Consider the following 24746-nt stretch of genomic DNA (forward strand, 5'->3'; position numbering starts at 1 on the left):
TGATAATATGCAGTTCAATTGGCAGCAGCAAGTGCATCAGTTGGTTGTCCCGGTGGCATGGTCATTTCCTAGCTCTAATCATTTTAAGTTAAACAACATAACTCAGGTCGAGCAAGTTGGGGTGGTGTAATTAGATATTGTGATGGTGCTTTTATTGCAGCATTCTTAAAACCTTTTTGAATCACTTCCAATAATTATGTAGAATTATCTGCCCTGGAAGAAGGTATGGTGCTAGCCCTTAAGCTAAAGTGTTTTCATTTTCAAATTGAGAGTTACTCGGCTTTACTCGTCAATGTTATTCATGAACACCGTCGATCTCCTTGGAAGTTACATATGATTACTGCAAATTATAGACAACATCTTTCTAATCGTGGGTGGTCCATCTTCTACATTTTTCGTGAGGCCAACATAGTGGCTGACATTCTAGCAAAGAGGCCCATATCTCTTTTACAAGCCATTATCTGGCATTCACATCTGCCAGTCTTCATTTCTCTTGTTTTACTTTATGATTTGTCACAGGTGCCATATTCCAGAGTTGTAAAGAAATGAGTTGTAATCATTAATCATTTTTATTTTAAAATATTAGTAAAAAATGAGTAGGGGGTATTCTCCCCCACTGACTTATCCAAAAAAAGAAGAAGACCAAATCCACTTTTTGGAATTTTTTTGGTTTGCCATCGCATTGTTTTTCGATGTATTGCCATTTGTAGGCACACACTAAAGATTTCCCTTTTTCGAAAGCCAAAAGATTTTATAATTTCACAAGAGTTTATTATGTATCTACTCCCTTAGGCAAAACAAATATTTTTTAGATCCCAGATATGATCCATAGAACCTGGTGACCAACCTCAAAAAAAAAAAAAGAACTCTCCCACTTTATATATGCCTTTAAAAATATGACAGGTAAAGGTTATACATAAATCGTTCACTTTTGAAGAACAAGATTTAAATGTTCAAAAACTCAAAATTCAATTATTTTTTTATAATAATCAGATGGACACTTAAATTACGAATAAAAAAATTTTGAAGTTGTCCTCGTGAAATTTTTGCCCATTATATTTGTGGCATTCGATATACAACCGAGCAAGGTCTTGAAATTGGATCATACGGACACAATAAACGTTTCTTATCTCTGCCGTCAATCTGGAAAATGTACGCTAGATGGACCGGTTTTGTGTCGGGCCCTCTACTCTATCATGGGTTGTCCTATCTCTTCTAAATGAAATCCGAAAAAGAAAACCTAAGCCACCGGATACCGCATTTCCCTCTCTACAAAACCCTAGGGCCTTTCTGTCGCTGAAACCCTCTATATGCCTATAAAACCCTAAGTCCATTTCTTCCCATCTCCTCTTTCTCTTCTAAAACCCTAGGGTTTCACTCTCCCTTTCTTCTCCAGTGCTTCAGCACCACATTCTTCATCAGCAATGGAGTTTTGGGGTGAGCAACTTATCTTCCATTTGGGAGAAACAAACGTGTCGCTTGTTTTTCATCTCTCTCTGCATGTGTTTCTTATTCATATTCTATTTCACATTATACAGCGATCATATTATACAGTGATATCTTTTGCGAATCTGGATGTTCTAGGGTTTTTTCGTTCTATCAGTGCTTTACCATTGCAGATTATCAATATTGAGTTGCTTTATACTTTTTGTGACATTCAGTAATATTGGAGGGTTTTTTTGTGTATTACCCTATTTGTGCTTGTTTTCAGTTTTATTTTTGTTAATGGTTGGTTCTACAAAGTACTCAAGAGTTATAAACTTATGTTCTCTGGTTCTATTTGTTGAAGTCATGATTATGCAACTTCTTTTGGGGCTTTGCATGCATGGTTTTGGGGTTTAAGGTTATAACACTTTCATTATTCTTAAACTCTAAGAAACAGGTTTTGTCACATTTCATTCTGCTAATGTCTTTTCCGGTGCTGTAGAATGAAATGAAATGGAACCCTAAAGTAAGCTAAGTTTCAGGAAAACCATATTAGTCACTTGTCATTCCTTTAAGCTTACAATATACATATTTTTTGTTAGAAAGTAATCAACCAAAATCGTTCTGTGCTAACATGTCAAGAGCACAAATTGCTTGTCATGGTACTGTGGAGTTAATGGCTCTTGTATAGTTGTCTTGATGATGATCATTGCAAAATCTGCAAAAATAATCTTTTGTCAAATGTTCATGCATCCTGTCTTGCTGTTGACTTTTGGTTCGTTAGTCGCATTTTACAGAATAACCAACTAAAAGTTCTTATCCTTTCCAGGAAAGCAATGTCATTGGTTCTTGTGTTGCCGTTTCCATATTAGTTGATGCTATTTGCAATGGTTGTGGTTCACCTGTTCATCAATATTTTTGTGTCTTGGCAAATTATGGGGTTAACATGGGTACCTGGACCGTTATTCGGCATGATAATTTTATTCGAATAGCTTCATCACATCAAACAAGGTTTATGTACATTATTAGTTGGTGTCTATATGAACACGTAAATACATAGGAATATGTGCGTGTATATGAATGTGCCAACACATTAACGAATGCATGAATGTGTCTGTGTTATGCTTCTGTGTGCTCCCATTGTGTGTCTGTGTGCACATGTTGTATCTCGATGTTGCAGTAGTGATCAGGTAGATGTTGTTAAGAATTATCTGTTGTTTACTGTTACAAACTTGCAATGTTTTAGTTATGGGAAAGGTGGCACACAAACACCCTTGCAATGGCTCATATTAAACATGGGCACATCCAATGGCCAAAAGAGTTTTTTGTTTTTATTTAATCATGATATTTATCTGAAATTTGCGTTATAGATGACTTTTTATATGGTGAACCAAGAAAATAATAAAAATATTTTGAACAAGAAAAAATTGATCAAAGTACCCATAAATTGTTTCAGGGATATTTTAGTCTACTTTTGTTCAAAATATTTTTTTTCTTTTTATTTTAAATAAATATAATTTTTAAATAAAAATAAAATAGAAAATTCTTTTTGGGACATCGGATGTTACTGAGTTTAATCTGAAATTGAAGAGTGCCTCTGCATCCTTCAAGCGTCCATATCATGTGGACACTATACCATCCCTTTAGTTATTAGTATGGGCAATTGTACCAGAGTGAAATTGCACCAGATGCTTCATGTGATTAGGAAAGCTGTTCCTCGTTGGTTTCATTTCACTTTTTAAAGTGCTATGTCAGCTGGACATGCATGTATATTACTGCTGCCCACATTATTGATTCAAATTTCTTTGAAACCCAGTAGTACTAGGTTTAGTTTTTAATTGTTTGCAAATAATATAAATTTTGTAGATGCTGCTGACCTTTTCGATGGGATGTGTAAATTGTGAATCGGTAGTGCAATTTCTTTTCCTTATTCACTTTAGTTGACTCACATGTTTCTGTTGCTTTGGTTAATTTCTTTATATGCCTCTCATTTGCAGGAGTTGAGGTTAAACCTGGTGAGACTGTGAAGTGTGACCCTGGTCTGGATAAATATATACATCTTTCACAGGTCATTTTTTTCCTCTTTTTTTTTTTTAATGATGCTTGGCTTTGGGTTGCTCATTTAGAATTCTCATTGCTTGCTCTGTGTTTTTGCACTAAAATCATATCATTAATCTGGTTCAGGCATCTCTTGGAGAGTCCAAAAAGGACAAGGGGGGTGACTATGTACCATTGTTCCTAAAATTTGGTGACCAGAAGATAGTGATTGGTTCACTCTCATCAGAAAAACTACCCCAACTTTCATTTGATCTGGTCTTTCAGAAAGAATTTGAACTATCCCACAACTGGAAACACGGGAGCATCTTTTTCTGTGGCTACAAGACTGTCATCCAAGAAGGAGAATATCCTCGTAGCAGTTTTATTTAATTTAATGTTAAAATTTAAATAAAACTGTCTTCCTTTATTTGTGTGCTTGTTTGTGCTTATAAGTTCTGTGTTCTGACATATTATTAAATGTCCATTATCCTTAACCAATGAGCTCCTTTGATTACATCATCGGATTTCTCAGGTGAAGTATTTATTTCTTTGTTATGCTGATTAAAGAAAAAGAAGTCTTAGTTTAATGATTTATTGAATTTTTTGTCATGAAACTTCACACCCGTGATGACTAGTATTTAGAATTAAAATTCCTAAAAATGAAAGTTCATTGATGTCACTTTTTGTTTTGTTCATATCCAGATTCAGAGGAAGATGATATTCCTACTTTGATCAAAGAGGAAAATGGTAAAAATTGAGTTTTGTTACTTAATGAGTTTCTGAATACTTCTGAATCACTTTACCCGTTTCCTTATTCCCTTTTTCTCAGGTAGGGTTGAGCAGCCCAAGCCTGCTGCTGAGAAAGCCAAGGCTCCCAAGCCTGAATCTGATGCTGCTAAACCAAAGGTAAAACCACAGGAAGCAAACAATGTGCCCAAACCAAAAGCGGAGGATGACGATGATGATGAAGACGACGAGGATGATGAATCGGAAGATGATGAAGATGACAGCGACAATGAGGATGAGGTTATTTTATACGATTATTATTATCTTAATGTTGCTTTTCCATTGGAAATTATCCGTTCTCTCAAGTGTTGAGTATTTGCTATGTGTATCTATCATATTATGTCTTGTGAGTGAGATTGAAATCCATACCCTTTCAGAGCTAATTATTTTTACATGTTATTTAAGTTGAATATTTTGCAACTGTTTAATTGAAATTAAACATTTGGATTGGATTTTAAGTTTTGGGAGTCTTGTTAACAGGATATGACAATATCTAAAAACAATTAAGTATTTTAGAGGGAATTTTGAATAATTTGTCAAAATATCGAGGGATCCTGATATTGTATTTTGTTGTATTTCTGCAACTTTTATCGGCAATCGGAAACTATGTGTGTGAGAGAAGTCTGTAAACTGGTTGATCACATCTGTTTTTAGACTGGTTGCTCTCATCTGTTTTTAAGTCTCTATGTTCTGGTCTTCTAGACCATATATATGTGGTGTCTTGGTGGGCGGTATTTCATATATGTTTGTTAGCTTCCCATCAATGCTTTTTCCGGCATATAAAAACTTTCTGTGGTCCCAAATTAATCTAGAGCTAGAATGTAGAACAGTAGAATGTCAGAACCATGGGGAAAATGGTATGAAGCTATCATGAGTGGATTTCAAATATTTCTTGCCTGCTTTGTTTTCCAATTTCCTTTGTATCGAGATTCCCTTTCTTCATGCTCCATATAACAGCATATAATAGGAGTTTCTTAATCCTTCAATTTCAGTTTTTGTCCTTGGATTCTTTTTGGTATTGCATAATTTTTCAGGCATTTCTGATTCTAATTTGCGTATTTTAAATTTTCAAGAGCAAGATAAAAAAAGCTTCTACCAATCCAGAAGTAAAATAGCGTTAGATGCCTAGGGAATGAATGAAATCAATCTTATAGTGATGGAACGAGGCATTGGAGTTAAGGAAGAGCGGTACAGTTGTTTGTGATAGCATTCTACTTCGAGTTTTCCCTCCATAATTTTTCTATGGATGTGCTTTCTTCCTAGAGTTTCTGATAGTAGTGTTAAATTGTGTTTAACTATAGATTCTTTGATGACACAGTATTTGGGTTCCTTTTGTTTAAATTCTGCATGCTCTTTTAGGGTTATTCTTGTTCTTGTTTGGCGTTTTGAATCTTTTTCTTGTTTTGTTCTCAATTTATGTTTTATTCTCTATTTATGTTTTATTGAAGGAAAAAGTATATATAGAGCCTAGGGTCTAGACAATCAAATCAGAGCCAACCTAAAAAATTTCACTAGAAGAGGTTGTTTTGATACTCAAATATTCTCAAATCGATCATCTTGATGTCAAGATACATGGACATTAAAGAAAAATGAATTTTCTAGTTTTGGAAATAGTGCATCTTGTAGTGCATTTTTGGACCATTAATTTTCAAGATTTCCAAGTTTTCATAGATCTGCTCGACCTACACTATTTTTGAAGCTTAAAATTTTATAATTAGAGATGAAAATATATTTTAAGGCTATCATAGAGATTTTCGGTATTGAAACCAAAGTTCTTGATACTATTTGAAGGTGGGTTCTGCTTTGATTGTTTAGAGCCTTGGCTTTATACAAATCGCACCCTTTATTAAAACAGGCTCCAGATTGATAATAGAGTGGGGAGATGGGTTGAATAAGTGTACAGGAGTTTGAGCTGATGCTTGTCCATTGTTTGTCGGGTTGGGTTATATTATTGTTCGGTTATATTTCTGGAAGGACATTATCTTTAGTTTGGTTTGGTTGCAAATTGAGTTTCTTGTGGTATTGAATATGTTGTGTTGGTGCTCAGGTTGCAGTTCTGGAATAAGACATGTATTGTACCTTGACTATGATTGAAGTGTATATTTTTGTTCTGTTATATTTTTGGAAGGACATTATCTTTAGTTTGGTTTGGTTGCAAATTGAGTTTCTTGTGGAATTGAATATGTTGTGTTGGTGCTCAGGTTGCAGTTCTGGAATAAGACATGTATTGTACCTTGACTATGATTGAAGTGCTTCCTTCTTATGACTTAGTGGGATTAGATAGAGTTATATTATAGTGAAGACGGTGGTTTAGGATGTGGATTGGTGATAAATGTGTTATCTTGTGAGCTATTTAGGAGAGCTTCTTTGGGATCTGTGTTACTATGGTTGTGAGGCTGCTCTAGGGAGGGTCAAAGGGTTTTTGGAGGTTTCTCCTTAAGGTAAATTAGGGTTGTAACTTTAAAGATACTTTTATAGGTAATCTGCTATTGTGGGCTTTGATTGAACTGATTGGAGATACTTGTTGCTCTATTACATGAGATTATTGAGATTTCTTGTTATTCAGCTTATCATTCATAAGTTGGATTGATTAGCTTCAAATACAATACATTATTTTTAGTGGAAATGTTTCCTTTTGTTGTTGCAATTACTCATATTTTGTGATGTTTCTTTTTAGAGGTCAGAACTCAAAGTAATTAGTTGAAGTAATGTTAACTACCCCAGATTAGTCGCAGTTCGAGAAAATGATCGTCCCATATGTTAGGATTGTTTGCCTTTAGAGCTTTTCTCGTAATTAACAACCAAACTCTATGATACATCTCTTAGAGCACGATTTTTGTGATTTGTGTTATGTGATTCAACTCTTTTGACAACCAGGTTTCTAATTTCTTACTGTTCTTGGATAAGATACTTGGAGTCCGGTGGTTAAGTTTAAGACAGCAAATAACCTTTCTTCTGAGTTTTCTCTTTGCCCTAGCTCCTGAAGAATAAGGTGCAGCACTCATGTCTGCATAATTGAGATAGGCTAGGGTTTTTAAAACTCACAAATGTCAGTTTGGGATCATCGTGAACATGTTGGAGGCCTTCCATCCTTACCTGCTCAGCAAAGCTTGAAATCACAATTAACCCGTGGCGTGACATTGCTCTATCCTAATATATCAGATATGCTAAAAATAAAATAAAAAAGATTCAGGTTATCTTCAAACAATTAGTCAAGAATCATTCATGGGAACTCCCTTGCATGTTCTCATGAGATTGGTAATCAAGCTGTACCTCCTTAGCGACTGCATCATGTTTAACAGCAAAATTTGATAAGATATGTATCTATTGATGTTGTGGTTATTTTCTCCCTTCAGTGGCTAACCATTGATTGCAGATGGGATGGCTTCTTCTATGGCTCCCATTGTTTGGTATATGATTCAGCTCACTGCCTATCCTTGCTTTGACTGAACCAGTTTTGTGTTGTATTTGAATCGTGCTGAGTTATTTTGGTAAGGGAAAAGCTTCTCTCCTGTAAACCAGGAGTCTCACTGATGGGTCTGGGTCTGGTCAAAAGTTATCCTAATTGCAGTGTTGTACCCAAGCAAGCAGCTATGTTTTCATGTCCTCTGTTGCATATTGCCGAGAGAATCTTGGGAATATTCAGGAAATTTTGTTTAAAGAGTGTTTTCTTCCTAATTCCTCCAAATTTCATATTTGTCTACTTAGTCCTAGTTTGTTGAATTGCGTATTCTTAAGAACCTATACTTCAATTTTGACCAGGATTAGTTATGTAAACCATTGATGGCAACAGTTGATATTGAATGTGGAATGTTTATTGTTCCTGCTTGAGCTGTTGTTATATCAAAATCCAAGAGCAATGGGTAGATTTCTCATTGTTATGTATTTGAGTTACATGTAGAATCCCTAGGCACCTGGGTGCATTCATGATTACTGACTAGTTGCCTCAACTCCTCGCATTTTCTAGGTACTCAGTCTGGAGTTATATCGAAGCTCACGTTCTTGGGTCTGTTTTCATTCTTTTCCAGGATATGCTTGAAGCTAGTGATGATGAAAGTGATGATGAAGATGATGAGGATGAAAGTTCAGATGAAGAGCAACCTGTCACTCCCAAGAAGGTACCTTTGTATTTCTCTTGCTATGAACCTACAGTAGGATGTCTACACATTTGAGATGCTCCATTCTTATACTTATGCTACATATTGTGTAGGCTGATGCGGGCAAGAAAAGGGCTTCGGATTCTGCTGCAAAAACTCCAGGGCCTGAAAAGAAGGCCAAGGTGGTTACACCTGCTGGTGGAGCAAAGCCAGGTTTGAAAGAATTCCAGGCTATATGTCAAAAATGTCTCTTGAAATTTGGTTCCATCCTCCGAGCTCTGAAATGGGTTAAATTTCTCGAACTCATTATGGTTTGTTTGATATTTTCTGCATGGTGGTAAACCACCCTACTAATTCTTTTCCCCAACATTTTTTGTTTTTGGAAGAAAAAGACATATTTTTCCTTTTATTTCTTTCAGGCTGCTAAACTATACCTACTTGATCTTCCATAATGATAGAATTGATGCAAGGATCAGTTCATCATATCTCCTTGAATGTGTCAATTGTTTTATGAACCAACCCTGGATGTAAACAGTGTGGTAGCAATGATTGTTTGCAAACTGTTCGAGTCAAATTGAAAGATAGCTGTTCTCTCCCTCATTGGGATATCAGTTATCACTCTCTATTTGTTTATCTATCTTTCTATCTCTATTTCTATATCTATTTGGGATTGATAGTAAGAGAGGATCACTTGTTGAGGTGGTGCAGAAGGCAAGAAGGGAGGACACGTGGCTACGCCGTACCCTACAAAGCAAAGTGGGAAGACTCCTGCTGCGAACGACAAGCAGCAGACGCCGAGAAAACCAGCCACCCCTGCTACTGATGCCAAGAAGAGTGAAGTTTCTTGCAAGAGTTGTAACAAGTATGTCGCCCTTTTGTATTTGTTCCTTGATTGATTATTGTTTCTTTGACCAATTTTTGTTTATGTTTGGCTTAGTCAATAAGCTCAAGTATTTCAATTATTATGGTTGTTGCTGGAGAGTTGCAGCTAATGTTTGCCCTTAATAATCTATCATTGGGTGTTTATTTTATCTTGTTATATTTTTTTAGGGGTTATATTTGGAGAATATTTGATTGATTATTGTTACTTCTTTTTTACTATATCCTGAGAATTTAATAAAGCTGAAACTAGTGCTTGAATTTTTTATTTTCAACAGGACTTTCAAATCTGATCAGGCCCTTAACAGCCACAACCAAGCCAAGCACAGTGCATCCAAGTAAGGATCAGGAAAAGAAGTTTTTTTGGTTTCAAAATTTTGAAAGGAATATGGGTAATATATGGAAATGATTACTTGGTATATATGTGCATCTTTTAGATCTAGAGTTTGCCCTTAATGAATAGATGCAAAAGGGTTTTTGGTACTTCAATCCTGAAAGGCCTTGAGATTGGTGGAAGGGCTTGTTTTAAACAATATTTGGGGTTTAGGATAGTATTATTTGTTAGGGAAAAGCTGGGTATTTAGATGTGGAGTTTAACTCTGGTTTCTTGGATTGCAGTTTCTATATTAATGATGAGGAGATTTTTTTTTGCCTAGGTTTCTTGGATTGAGGTTTCTATATTAATGATGAGGGAAGTTAAATCTACCTTAGGACCTGTTTGGATGACAATTTTATCTGGATTACTTAGTCTATTGTAAAATTCTTAGTTCTTTCATACCTGTTTTCATTCCTTGCGTTGATTCTAGTTTGGGCTCCATGCTATCTAAGAGGAACATCATAACATCATATAGTGGATCACGGTTTTCAAGATTGGACGAGGCCACCTGGTCCGATTAGTCGGTGGGCCTTGGTAAGTCTAGTCTAAAAACAAAAACATGTTTAGATAAAAATTTGGTTCCATTGGTTCAACAAGTTCTGAAATTATTTTGGCCATTAAATTTGTTTGTTGTGAACTTTGCATTTGAAACCTTTACTTGACAAAATCCTAAACCAAATCTTGGATACTTGTTAGGAAGTTTTAAAACGTGATGCTAGTAAAAACACTAGCGACAAGCAAGAAAATAAAGTAAGAAAATTGATAAAAAAAGAATACCAAGATTTTGTGTGGTGTCACAGGTGTTACATCTATGGGTGAAGAAGAATGATAATTTTTCACTATAAAATTACAAGATGGAACTTATCTGAGAATCGAGACACATGCAACATCTCATGAAGCTTTTCTTTCACACTAATAGAGAAAAAGAAAACCTAAAATACTTTACGTGAGTCTTCCAATTCTCGACTTCTAGGATTTCTGAACTCCTCTCTCTGTGGGGCTCACCTATCATCATAATCAAACTAGGATTGTGCACTAAAGTCAAACTCTTAGTTAATAGAAACTTGGTTGGGAGAATCTATGAATCAACTATTAGATAATAGGGAGTTAGTTGGTTAAGAGAATCTGTAAATATTGGAAACACTAAAAAATAGGAGAACATAGAATGATGGAAATGTTCTCTTAATTATTGGGATTCAAGATAAATTTAACAAGAATGACCAACTTAACTTTCATGGCTGGAGAATTTGTACTTTGTAAGAAACTTTATGAGGTGGTTGAACCTTGAGTCTTGGTTAGGAAATATTACTCCATGCAAATAAGTTTTTTTTAGAAATTATCACTTCAACCAAATAATTAACAACTTAGATCATGACGAGTTTACAACACGAGATAGTGATATGAGTTTGAACTAATTCAGTGGCTTTTTGCATAAATTTTCATGTAAGCAGGGTTTAAAAATTGCCATAAACATGCCATGGAATGGTTTTGGCTCATTATAATATCAAAGTTAGCAATCCATCGAAATTGAGCCTTTTTCCCTCTAATTTACCAAGGAGTTGAAGCACTTCGGTTTTCCAATGAAAACAAAGAGCCCTTTGAACCAAATGGAATTCAATCAAAACAAAGAGCCCTTTGAACCAAGTGGAGTAATGTCAGTATAAATAGGGTTTTGAAAAACATCGATCCTAATTGGGATCACCCGATTTGGATTAACAATAATTGAGATGGGCAGGTCTCCATGGGAATCGGCCGATTCTATTAGGGAAGCATTGGAACTTTGAGAATAAATTCTAAATTACCATTTCTTCATGGAAAATTTATTTTATTTTGTTGAATGTCTCTGTGTTCCTACGGGAAACTTGCAAAAGTTAAAGACTCTTATCTCCTTATATGAAGTTGAGAATGTTTTTATTGGTTTTTATATGCATTAATATTGTTATTAGTCTCCTCTCACCTATGATCAGGTGAGCGTAGCCAACTAAAACTTGTTATTTTTGTTAGATGCATTAAGAAAGAGTTGTGTTGCTTCGATACGAATTTGTGTGTACTTCAGTGTTTAGTAGTTCATCCGAGATATTGTTTTAATTCTGGAATTTTTTGTGATGGCTTGAACAATTTGTAATCTCTAATTATAAAATGTAAAGCTTTAAAAGCAATGTAGATCGAGCAGATCTGTGAATACTTGGAAATTTTGAAAATTGATGATCTAAAAAATGCATTACAAGATGTACTATTTCCAAGACTTGAAATCTATTTTTCTCATGTCCATACATCTTGAGGTCAATATAAACGATTGAAGGATTTCTTTACATCAAAACATCTTCTAGTGAACTTTTGACGTACGCCTTAATTTGATTGTTTAGGGCTAGACCTTATGTAAAGCTTTTCCAAAACTAAATAGCTCATGTTTGGTTCATTTTAATATGGTACAAAAAAAAAAGTAGACCACATGATCTCAATTCCTTAGGTCATACTCCGCGAATGTGCTCTGAACATTTGTTTTTAATATCCCAGTCACCTTAGTTCAAACCCTACCACTGTGCTCTATACATTTCATTTTTAATATCCCAGTGTTTGGAAGTGATGCTATGGTCAATATTGATCATCGATTGTGGCAAAACCAATGACTCGGGTTAAGACTCGGTCTGTCATTGAACCCAATAGGATACTAGGTCATCTTCCTGACTAACCCTAAAAACCTGGGAGAGTATGTCTCAAGTATTCAAAAATTAAAGACCCAGTTTTTGTAGGGCTGCAACCATATGCAACAGACATTTATTTGAATGGTGCAGATTTTGCACGAAACTCAAAATGAGAAACCGGGCTTCCCATACCCCGATGCCTCTTCCTTTTATAAAGTCCCCCTCCCCCCCCCCAAAACCTTACTGTAAATCTCTCAAGGCCCAACAGCAACAAAATTTTTGAAAAAGAAATGCTGTTTTTTATTTTGTTCTTTTGGGGATTCGCATTAATGGGTGTGTAATCAAGAAGATCTGATTATAACAAAGTAACTAGACTTTTGTCAACATCAGTTCTCATCACTTACCCACAAAAAACATTAGTTCTCATGCCACAAATTTCTTTGTTCGGTAGTGCATCACGGCTCTCGGAGGGCATTGATTCATATCATAATTTTATGAAATTGGTCCCCAAGTTGTTGTATTTGGGGTTTTAATGGGTTATGCACTACAAAACAGGCTATTACAGATGCTTGGGGGTTCTTCTTTGGACTTCAACGATAAACTATGAAGCTTTGCTCTTCATAATTTGAGAGAGAGTTTGTGCTAAATGGAAGTAGCTATTTTACTAGAAAAATTAAACTTGCCAAAAGAATCCAATCCGCCATGGCTGCAAGACAGTAGATTTTCAGCAAGAAATCATGGCAGTGAAGTGTTGAACATCGTGATTTCTTTACAGAAAATATTCCAACTTTCAAAACATTCCACCTTTTAGCATAAAGAAAAATGCCCAAGCCTTGTCACCCCTTGAATAAGTAGCAACGAAATCGATATTATAAGGAAGTTATTGGGGTGATTCAATGAAATTGCAGAGGATTGGCCAGCAGCTCCTATAAAAGCAATGATCATGGCTTTCTAATGTTACTTTTCATATAAGAGAGTTACAACACATGCCCCCATCCCAGGGCTCAGGACCACAAGAAGTTTTTTTTTTATAGCAATTCATTGGGAAAGGCAAATCCCTATCCGCTTTTTCAAGTAGAATAGGAGTTAGAAAGTATTAGTGGAATAATGTTAATAGTGGGAATAAAAACCACAACATAGTAAATAGGATGGGGGAGTTACCACCACAATCCTAACCCCTTTCCCACAAAAGTTGCCCCATTCCGCTTTAGGACAAAAGATGTAGTGCTATTAAACATTGGCCCTCCCAACTATAGTAGACAACAATCCAGAAGATACTAAGATGGGAGATATATAGTATTCCTCAGTCATACATAGTGTTACTTACCAAGTTAAAAATAGGCCATATCACCTCTTTGAATAGTGGAGATCATATTAGATCTTTCCTTGTGTTTTAAAAGAAATGATTATGGTTTTCTAAAGTTATTTTGCATATAAAAAAGTTAAGACACATGCCACCATCCCCCAAGGCTCATGGCCACAAATAGTTTTCTTTTCTGATAATTTAGTGAGAAAGACAAGCTCCTAACTATTTTTTAAGTAAACTAGAAGTTAGGTTTTTTAAGGTATTAATAGAGTAGTGTTAGTGATAGGAATAAAAACCACAACGTGGTAACTAGGGTCAGGGGGAGCTAACACCACCATCCCAGCCCCATTCCCACAGAAGTTGCCCCATTCGACTCTAGGGCATAAGATGTGATACCATTAAACATTGGCCCTCCAACTATAGCAGACAAGAAAACAGTCTAGAAGATACTGAAGAGGGAAGATATATAGTATTCTCAGCCATACATAGTGTTACTTACCAAGTTAAAAATAGGCCACAACATCTCTTTGAATAGTGGAGGTCTTTCCTTATGTTTTAAAAGCAATGATCATGGCATTCTAAAGTTTCTTTTCATATAAAACAAGTTAAGACACATGCCCCCATCCCCTAGGGCTTTTTATGGCCACAAGAAGTATATATATATATATATATATATATATATATTTTAATTCAAAGAGGAAGAAAATCCCTACCTGTTTTTTTCAAGTAGATTGGGCATTAACTTTTATAAAACATTAATGGAGTAGTGTTAGTTGTTGGGAATGAGAACCTCATTAGGGTGTGGGGGTACTACCACCACAATCCCAGCCCCTTTCCACATAAGTTGCCCCATGCCCCTTGAGGGCATAAGATGTGGTGCTGTTAAACATTGGCCCTTGGCCCTCCAACTATAGCAGCCAACAATCTAAAAGATACTGAAGAGGGGAGATATATAGTAGCTCAGCCATACATAGTGTTACCAAGTTAAAAAAATATGCCACTGTGGTTCTTAAATATGATGGTTTCATTGCATGGCTTTTTGGGTTAATTTTGAGAGGATGAGACCTCTTATTGCCCCATGATAGATTTGTTTTTAGGGCACAAGTGTGCCTGTATTTGGTCTATTTATTGATAATAATTCAAAAAATTTAATTCGTTGTTTATATAAAAGGTGAGGTTTGTATGAGGTGCCCACTTTATACTATAGAAGTAAGGCATATCTCTAAATTTTGCAGCAAGATGTAGTTCCAATGTTTAAAATTTTACAATGGTTTAAAATTTTTATTTTCACCCACTAATTATAAATACCTGAAAATCTTAAAAATAGACGATCTAGTTAATTTGTTATAAGATGCACCATTTTTAGAATTGAAAATCTTTATTTCCTTCATATTTATAAATCTCGAGATTGAGAGGATCAGCTTGAGGGCTTTCTAATGTGAAACACTCTATTTTATTGGATTTTTGAAGTGCGCCTTACTTTTAGAGTATAAGGTTGTCACTTTATATAAATTTTTTTATTGTAAAAATAAAGTTGCACATCGAAAACCTATTAGAAAATGACGTTCCGGTGTAGTAAACCTTTATGATAACTTAAGTATCAATTTATGCTTTGTGAAATTTGAAAAATAGTGTAGACATGACGGACTTCTAAACACTTAATAATGATCCGTCAAAATATTGTCTTTTTTTTTTTTATTACTATCAATTATTTTTCTATTAATGCAAATCTACAATTGTTTAGAACCCGAGATTGACCTATTCCTTGCATAAAATCTTTAAACGTGTTGTAAAATCTTTAAAAGTGTTGAGTGTATTTAAATATGGGATTGTATATATAGAAGTTCACAATTATTCTTGTCCCTTAAATTTCAAAATGAGCGGTTGTAAGAGTGTCATTGAATAAACACAAAGTTTCAAAAAGATTCTCGGACTTCGCAACCCACTCCAAATTTGACATCTAATGAATACGAATGATTGTGACCTCCATGTACAAAAGATAAATGGTATATTTGTAAACAATCCCTTTAAATATTCTAGAGATAATTTAGACATTTCAAAAGAAATAAAGAGAAGAAAGAGGCCAATTTCATCAAGTAGAATAAAAGTAGAAAATAAAAATGTATGGTAAAGTGACTAAGGTCATGGTGGTAGCACCCCACACCCCAGTCACCACGTTGTGGTTTCTATTCCCACCACTAGTACTACCTCACTAACTAAGAATTAGAAATGTATGGTAAAGTGAATAAGGTCATAGTGGTAGCGCCCCACACCCCAGTCATCACGTTGTGGTTTCTAGTCCCATTACTAGTACCACCTCACTAACTAATCTACACGGGTACAGGCCTATCTGTCTTACTGAATTACTCAAACAAAAAAAAAAAAACTAAGGTGAGAGGTCACCTTCCCTTCTTCTCTCTTTTAAATATAGCTCAAATTTGCAAGTCCTCATGTTGATAAATAGAGAGAATTTGAGAAAAGTGCTTGGATGCGAGAGAAAGATGATATAATGTGTGAACCAACGGTGCTTAATAAATTAGTTTAACATGATTGTTATCAAGATCAGATGGATTATTGAATTGGTGAGAGGTTTGGTTTAGTCAAAATCAGTTCAACCATTGATCGAACAAGAAGATTTTAAAAAGTATGAAAGAAAATTGGATATAACAATTTAAAAAATACAAAATGTATTAAAACTTTGCCAAACTTGATTTAGCTGGTCGAAGCAATAAAAGCTAGCTGGTCCAACCAACTTAAACTAGTTAAACATTAATTTTGACATATTTTCGATCAAATTTGATTGATATATTAGATTACACCTACCAAGGCACCAGTTCGATCCGTTCTCGATAACTATGGTGAACATCCATCAAATAAAGTTAGCTGAAATTCTCGTAGGAACGACAGACAATTTAGGTGCCCTACTGCTATTAAAATTAAAAAGTAGAGAAACAATATATACCCTGCCACGACTAAGTAGGAGGGGCACCCATTGTCAACTGATCCAAATGGCTTGAGCGCATGACTTGAGCCCAGTGGGTCGGGTCCAGGTCTAGTTGATCTGGTCCTGTTAATACTCATTCGAATGAGGTCTAGGTTGAGGTCCAGCTTGACCCGATCTGGATTAGGGTTCTCGTTGGGGTCGACCAATGCAGACCTGGTCCGTTTGCAGTCCCAGAACCATGTCAATGCAATGAATCTCAAACCATCCGGATCGAACCGTTCGACATTAGGGATGGGCCCAAAAGTCCAACATTTTTATGCGATTTTCCTTTTATTGTTACATTTTTATGCAAATTTTTATTTATATTTGGGCGTCGTCTTTGTCAATTTAAGCAGGAAGTGTCTCCCTTTTTCCTTGTTAAGATAAATTTTAAAAGGGAAAAATAAATAAATCAAGATATCATGTTTTGTTTGGCAATAGAGGTGGCAATGGACCCAGACCCGGACTCGACCTAAGACCTGAGGGGTAGACCTGATCTTGGTCGGGTCTCAGTCCAAATCTTGGACCCGAATACTATTAAGGTCCGGGTCCATTAATATTTTTTAGATCCTAATATATGACATATATTTAAATATAGTTTAATACATAAATATTTTAATTTTTAAGTTGGGTCCAAGTCCTGCACTATATTTCCTGGTCATGGTCTGGTGAATTTGGATCCAGGTCTGAGTTTGGGTCCCATATTATTTTTTAGGGGTCGGGTCAGGGTGTGGCCCCCTTTGCCGCCCCAATTTTTGGCAGGGTTGTTTGCTATGAACAAATAAAATAAAACAGAAAGGTTCAATCCCTGCCACCCCCCTACCTAATTAGTGCAAATCCCCACCACCCCCCCCTAATTAGTGCAAAATAAATGGAAAACAAACTCATTAAGTAAGTGGCTAGCAAAATCCCATTATTTCAAGTCACATTCATATGGAACTATCAAAAGTCCAAACATCATAAGTTCCATTCAGGAAAATTTTTTAAAAATCTTAAATTTATTAGATTAAATACAATGACTCATTAGACACTTGCTATTTATTTAAATCAACATAATTATTTCTAGGAAAATATTTATATAAGAATGAGGTCCTAAACAATCAAATTAAGGTGCACCTAAAAAAAAACATTAGAAGAGATTATTTCGATGTCGAAAAATCCTCGAATCGATCATCTCGAACTCAAGATATATAGATATGAAAAAAAATAAATTTCAGATCTTGAAAATAGTGCATCTTGCAACACATTTTTTAGACTTTCAATTTTTAATACTTTCTAGTGTTCATAGATCTACTCGATGTACACCATTTTTTAAGCTTTAAATTTTATAATTAGAGATAAAAATAAATCTTTAGGCCACCACAAAGATTTTCAGTACCAAAGCAACATCTTTCGATACTATTTGAAGGTGCATCTTACTTGGATTTTTGAAGGTGCGTCTTACTTTGATTGTTTAAAACTCAGCCTCATACAAACCACACCCTTACTCTTATGGGCAAATAATACGTAATAAACTTAAAACGCCTTTCATAAGCAAGAGTGGGGACTTGATGGCTAATGGGGACTTCAATAAAAATTTCATCTTCCTTTTTCCTCCATCAGGTTTCACCCAAAATATCGACAAAAATCTCACAAAGATGAATATAATAATGATATATAGTGGTTAGAAGATTACATGTCTCTAAGGGCATGTTTGGTTGGTGCATTTCTAGAAAATATTTTATAATGCATATACAAATAAAGCCCATGGTAAAAAAAATTTACTATGAAATTGTCTAATTCATAGTAAAACAAAACATCACCTTTTTGAGGTGGGAAAACATTCTCCACGCTTTTATTTTTACAAATAAACCCATTATTCACTATTCACTATTAACTTTTCATTATTTATAATATAACATATATTATATAAATATTTTATTAACATATTAAATAATCCTATACTCTTCAACTTCGCCACCAACCTCGAGGAAAAAAGAATGATGAATCATTATGTATCTACCTTGAAAAAGAAAATAACATCCTAAAATTAAATAAAGATTGCCTAATATTTAGACAATGACGTCTAAAATTTAAATATTTTGATACTCAAAACCCCTATTTTCCTTGAAAATATCCATTTCCAAAGTGGACCCTACAAGGGTTAATAATTATGAATGGGGAGTTTTACATGAGTAAAACTAAGAAACCTACATGTCTCCGTTCCGCATGTATATAATTCATGCTGATATAAGTGTTTAAAAAATCGTCGAACCGACATTGAACCATCTGATTCTATCTTGAGACCTAAGGGGGATATACTTGAATTCCCTTTTGAAATCAACAAGTCATGTCACTGTTTATTTGAGAATACTGTTTTGCTTTTTTTTTTTTTTAATTTTTGATATTTCGATCCGTACCAATAAATACCCCCACCCTTACCCTAATTACATATATTAATTTTTTCGATTTTTTTCGATCTCCATATTGCAAGCCCAAATAGGTTGGGCTGGTGATCTTAAAAAAATAAAAATAAAAAAACTTAAAATATGTATTTAGGGTAAAGGGTGGAAGCATTTAGGGAGACCTGAAAAAATATTAAATAAGCTTTTAAAATAATTAATATAAAATAAACAATTCAGAGGAAGGACCAAGCCAATACTAATAGCTTTTGAGAACTAATTCAATCTTAACCGATTCTCAATACTAATCGACAATTTGGATCGGACGAGTTTTCAAACCCCTACAAATGAAATATCAGATGCATGCATACTCCCAATACAAAATAAAAATAAAAATAAATAAATGAATAAATAAATAAATAAATGTTGCCATGTGACACATAAATGGGTTTCTTTCCCTTAGTCAAAATATTCCGCAAAGGAATGGGCCACGTGGTGACGTGGTCAACAGTCAGCCGTGTAATTTTCACACGCTTTCACTCTCACCTACCCCTTACACGTGCCAACCTAACGATTCTTGCACCATATGACACGCTCACCTACCAACCCACAAAACCTAAACAGTAATTCTTTCTTCCATAATAAAAACAAACATAAGACTAGGTTTTCTCTAAGAAAACGACAAACTTAAACTCTAAGCTTTTCCATAAGGAACCAAAAGCATGAAATTAGGTTTCTAATTAGGAGAAGGGTGTGGTTTGCGTAAGGCGGAGGCCGTAAACAATCAAAGTAGGCGCACCTTCAAATAGTTACGAAATATATTGTTTCAATATAAAAAATCTTTATAATGACTTGAAATTTTATTTTCATCTTTAATTATAAAATTTAAAGTTTAAAAATAGTGTAGATTGAACAGATCTATGAACACTTGAAAATTAACAGTCTAGTTTAGATAATACGTTACAAGATACACTATTTTCAAAACTTGAAATTTATTTATTTTCATGTCCAATCATTTTGAGGTCAAGATGATCGAATTTTAAGATTTGTCAATATCCAAACAACTTTTTCTGATACAATTTTAAGGCGTGTCTTAATTTGATTGTTTAAGGCCTCGCCGTTATACAAACTCTTTCCGGTAAAAGATAAAGTAGCAGTCAGTCCCTTGTCCTTTACAAACACCTAAAAAACCCTTAAAATAAGGTGGAAAGAAGAAGAAAAGGACAATAATTTCTCTATTATTTGGAGACCGTCACTCATTTAATGAACCATAACTCCAAAGGACAATGGAGCATAAAGATGCCATTTGGTATTGTTTCGAGGGAAATGACCTTGTAACTACAATTACGTGCGTGGGCTTTCAAAAGATTATCATTAAATTTGATATAGATTGTTAAAAGAATAAGTCTCACACCTATATGATAACGTTTTTAGATATTTATATTAAATTTAATAGTGATCATTTGGGGTTCTACACACATAAGTGTGGGAGGGTCTCATAAGATCGTTACTCTTGTTTTTATCGCAACGTTTAAAGGAAAATTTATCAACGAGACTATATACAAAGAGACCATTTAGCATTTGTATAATGACGTCACAATTACTTACAACCTCCGATGTAAAATCTGATAGCTTGAGTATGTCATAAAGTTCGAAAAAAATTCTTTTGAACTTTGAACTTGGTTAATGAAATAAATGATGCCACCCAATGTCACATCCAATGGTCAAGATTAATTGCGACTCCCTTGTACCAAAAGTAAATGATTTCATAATATACTCTCCTAATACACATAAGATATGGGCTATTTAACATTTGGAAAAAGTTAACAATAGCTGGCCGGCTATAATAAATAGTAATATAGGTGGATGAGAACCGTCATATATTCTTCATACGGTTCATAATACATATTACTATTTTAATATTAATTTTTTTCTATAAATCAGATCATAATGAAATTTTAGACATGGGTACTAAAAAATAAGGCGCACAAATTAAAAATATAAAAAATTTCATATTAATCAGATTTATATAAAAAATATTACAATTAATCAGATTTATATAAAAATTAATCAGATTTATATAAAAATTAATCATATTTATATAAAAAATTAATCAGATTTATATACAATGGCTCCTCAAATTACACATAATTTCGATTTGAAATAGTAGAAGAGGTTAAAATGTTAAATGATCGAATAGTATAATCCATTTTGATAAATTTCTCGAGTTTAAATGAGATTCTATTCAAATGCATTGAAGATCCCATTAAATATAAGACTCTAAGACGTGAAACACATTCTTAAGTCGTTCTAGATCCATTTTTGCTTTGGCAAAAATTCATGGTTTTCTAGTTCAAAAATTTATATAGGATTTTTACCGGTGTCTATTTTCAAAATTCATTTTTTTTATGTTCAAATTCATGATCACAGTGGTCGAAATTAATGACTAGTAAAATTTTAAGTCCAAAAAATGATTTCTCTATGAAGACGACAATTGAATAGACATGTCTAATTCACCGAAACCTCTCCAACAATACATTTAAAAACTTTCCTTCATTTTCAATAATTTCCCTTAACTCCCAAAAACAAGCAACAAACATAGCAATCCCAGTAGCAACATCTCAAAACTTACATTCTTTCCCTAACTATGTACACATTGGAAAATTGGAAAAGTATTAGAATAGGACTGTTGCTATCCATACAAAACTGGCGGCACAATCCTTTAGCCATATGAAGTTAGAAGTAGTTGAATCGTATATTGTCTGTCAAGAAAATAAAATATAATCATTTTTAGCCATCAAATATAAAATAAACATATATTATCACTACATAAAAAGATGAGTCGCTTGCTACAATTATCTTCAACTACGATAAGTGATATCAGATGAGTACAGTTATATTGATTGCCGCAAAAATTTTTCGAAAGCCTCAAACAAATATCTTACCCCAACTATTTAATTTTACATCCAACATTTTATACAAACCCATATAAATTCTTTCTGTTCCTATACAACCCATATTAGCTTGCATTTGAACAAAACAATAATCATCATCATCACAGTTTTTTTCTTTCTAATTAATAAAGGTCAGCTACACGATTTTTAATCGGCCATTTAAACAAATCAAATAAGTATTATCAATAAATAATAAAAATTGATGCATTATAACAACAATATTTCACATTTACTTTCCACGCTTTGCAACTCCCAATATGTGAATTGCATGAAACCGAAAGAAGCAATAAAATAAGATAGGTTGAGATTTACATTTTGATGCATCTCCTTCCCTCTCAATAAAAATAAAAATAAAAATAAACAATACATACACATCGGACGCAGGCTTACAGTGTGAAAAAAGAAAAACGAAGGAAAAAGAAGAGGTGCTAGAGAGAGAAAGAAGAGAGAATTGGTGGGTATAGGACAAATGGCTTTTGTTCAAGAGAGAGAAAATTGGTGGGTCAAGACACATTTGGGATTAGGTCAAGAGAGAGAAGGAAGAGAGAGAATTGGGGGAAGGGGTTCAAGACATTTTGGGCCAAGAGAGAGAATGAGTGGGTTTCAGAGACCTATTTGGCTTTTTGTAGAGAGAATTGGAGGGTTTTAAAACATTTGGCTTTAGGGTAAGAGAGAGAAAATTGGTGGGTTCAAGACGCATTTTGGCCTAGAGAGAGAAAAAAGAGAGAGAATGCGTGGGTCTAAGACACATTTGGGTAGAGAGAGAAAAGAGGAGAGAGAATTGGAAGGTTTAAGAAATTTGGGTTTTCTTGTTGTAGGGGAAGGTGGTGGAGAGAGAAGGTTGGGTGTTAAGGGCAAATTTGACCTTTTTTATCTGTCTCTCCTCTGTTGGTTCATGTTTAGGACTTAGGAGTTTTCACGAGATGGGATCCATGGGGTCATGTCCATGGGATATGACCCTAATACCCTCAAGAAAGTTGTAAATTCCTGGACCTCGGCCAAGGCATTCTGAGCTCTCACATCGGCCATGGAGGCCTCAAAATCCACATAAAACAAGTACTCGAAGTGCTTGGCAGTACCAACATTGGCGTCGTCGACGAGCCGGATCGGCCGGTTGCGGTGCGGCCGGCTCTCGATCTTGGTCAGGCTGATGTTCCGAAAGGCGAAGGCGGAGAGGACCTTGAAGAGCACCGAGGTGCCCTTATCATGGGCGAAGACGATGCTGGTCTTGAACGGCCGATCTGTGCGGGGCACGATCGGCTCGCGGGCAAGCATGACGAACCGGGTGACGTTGCTGGAGTCGTCCTGGATGCCATCGGCGAGGATGGAGAGGCCGTAGAGCTCGGCGGCACGGGCGCTGGCGATTGCGGCGGTGTCGCGGAGGCCGTTTGCGGCGACAAACTCTGCAGCACCAGCGGTATCATCGACGGCCTCGCGGGCGACAGAGAGGCCGAGCTTGGTGAGGGTGTGCTCGCACTGGGCGAGGGCCTGGGGGTGGCTGATGACGCGGGTGAGGTACTCCTTGCGGATGCCGGGGAGGGCGAGGAGACAGTGGTGGACCGGCAACTGGACCTCGCCAACGATGTGGAGGCGGTGGCGGAGCAGGAGGTCGTAGTTGCGGTGGATGCTGCCGCCGAGGGAGTTCTCGACGGGAAGCACGGCGCGGTCTGCCAGCCAAAGCTCCACCGCCTGGAAGGCCACCTCAAACTGGTCACAGGGGATCGCCTCACAGTCAGGATATGCCTTGCCGGCGGCGGCCTCGCTGTATGCCCCGGGGACGCCCTGGTATGCGACGCGCAGACTGGAGCCATGCATCGGGGCGGGCGCAAGGTCCGAGATCGAGAGGGGCTTCGGGAGGTTTACGCCAGCATTCCCGACGGGGACAAGGTCAAGGGACTTGTGGCCATTGATGGCGGGGGAGACCATGTCGGTACCTTTATCGACCTTCTGCTGCTCGGCGACGACCTTGCTCGAGAGGATAGCGCAGGAGCTCTGCCAGGCGGCACGGCTGTGGGTGGCGGCGCCGTGAACGCCATTGACACTGCTGCAGTGGATGATGGGACGCAGGCGGTGGCGGGGATGCAGGAGGCGGGATGGCGCCACCAGTGGACATTGCAGGGAATGATGGGGCTCGGCTAGGGCGGAGCTGTGCAAGCTGGAGTTTAATGGGATGGCCTTCATTTGTGCCTTTCGATTGGGGTTTCTCTCTCTAGAAGTTGAGGAGAGAGAAAAGGGGATTCTACGGTCTGTCTGTTACTGGGGTTTCTTTCAATCTGGCAGTTGCAGAGAGATCGGAAAGGGCCTTCTTTGAACTCGACTCTCTATCTAAAATTGGGGGATCAAGGGCTAACACACACACACTTTCTCTCTCTCTCTCTCTAAGATGGGGAGAAGGAAAACAGCTCTCCCCCTCTCTCTCTCTCTCTCTCTCTAAGATGGGTTCTTGTGGTAGGTGGGGGAAAGCTTGGTGTTCAGAGAACTCAAGCTGAAAAGAAAATGTGGGGTTCGCAGAGCATATATACGAATCAGTTTAGAGAGAGAAAGTAGAGAGAGAGAGAGAGAGGGGCGTGGAGTCGGTCAGTCAATCGTGCACCTACCCCTGTAGTTGAAATTGAAATTGAAATTGAAGGGCCATCACTCTCTCTTTCTTCCTCCTAACTTTGGTACGCTTTTTAGAGATAGAGAGAGAGAGGGTCAACAGTGAGTGTGGTAGAGAGCCGTCGGCCGCCTGATCCGACCGTAGGCTCTATGAATCGCACCACCGTGGTGCCTTTGTTTTTGTTTTTTTTAATTCCCTCCCTTCCTTTCTCAGTGGCTTCCAAGTTTTACTTCTTCTCTCATGCCTCCTATTTTATTTTTTTATTTCCCTCTCGTCTT

General features: G+C 36.2%; 2 protein-coding genes across 2 annotated transcripts; one reads left to right on the forward strand and one right to left on the reverse strand.

Moving 5' to 3' along the window:
• The first annotated feature begins 1300 nt into the window (after window positions 1-1300).
• LOC18441430 (histone deacetylase HDT2) lies at window positions 1301-9879 on the forward strand. The gene is made up of 10 exons (XM_011627685.3): window positions 1301-1437; window positions 3423-3493; window positions 3610-3827; window positions 3978-3994; window positions 4165-4209; window positions 4292-4488; window positions 8277-8366; window positions 8459-8558; window positions 9054-9207; window positions 9503-9879. Exons 1-10 carry the CDS (start codon window positions 1425-1427, stop codon window positions 9564-9566), a joined length of 969 nt encoding a protein of 322 aa, XP_011625987.1. The 5' UTR covers window positions 1301-1424; the 3' UTR covers window positions 9567-9879.
• Window positions 9880-22027: 12148 nt separating this feature from the next.
• Window positions 22028-24354, reverse strand: LOC18441429 (arogenate dehydratase 3). The gene has a single exon (XM_006851661.4). The coding sequence runs from the start codon at window positions 24048-24050 to the stop codon at window positions 22776-22778; it is 1275 nt and encodes a 424-aa protein (XP_006851723.1). The 5' UTR covers window positions 24051-24354; the 3' UTR covers window positions 22028-22775.
• Between the last annotated feature and the right edge of the window lie 392 nt (window positions 24355-24746).

This window comes from Amborella trichopoda, chromosome 11 (assembly GCF_054954075.1).
Source record: "Amborella trichopoda isolate Santa Cruz 75 chromosome 11, AtrichopodaSantaCruz75HAP2 v2.0, whole genome shotgun sequence".
NCBI lineage: Eukaryota > Viridiplantae > Streptophyta > Magnoliopsida > Amborellales > Amborellaceae > Amborella > Amborella trichopoda.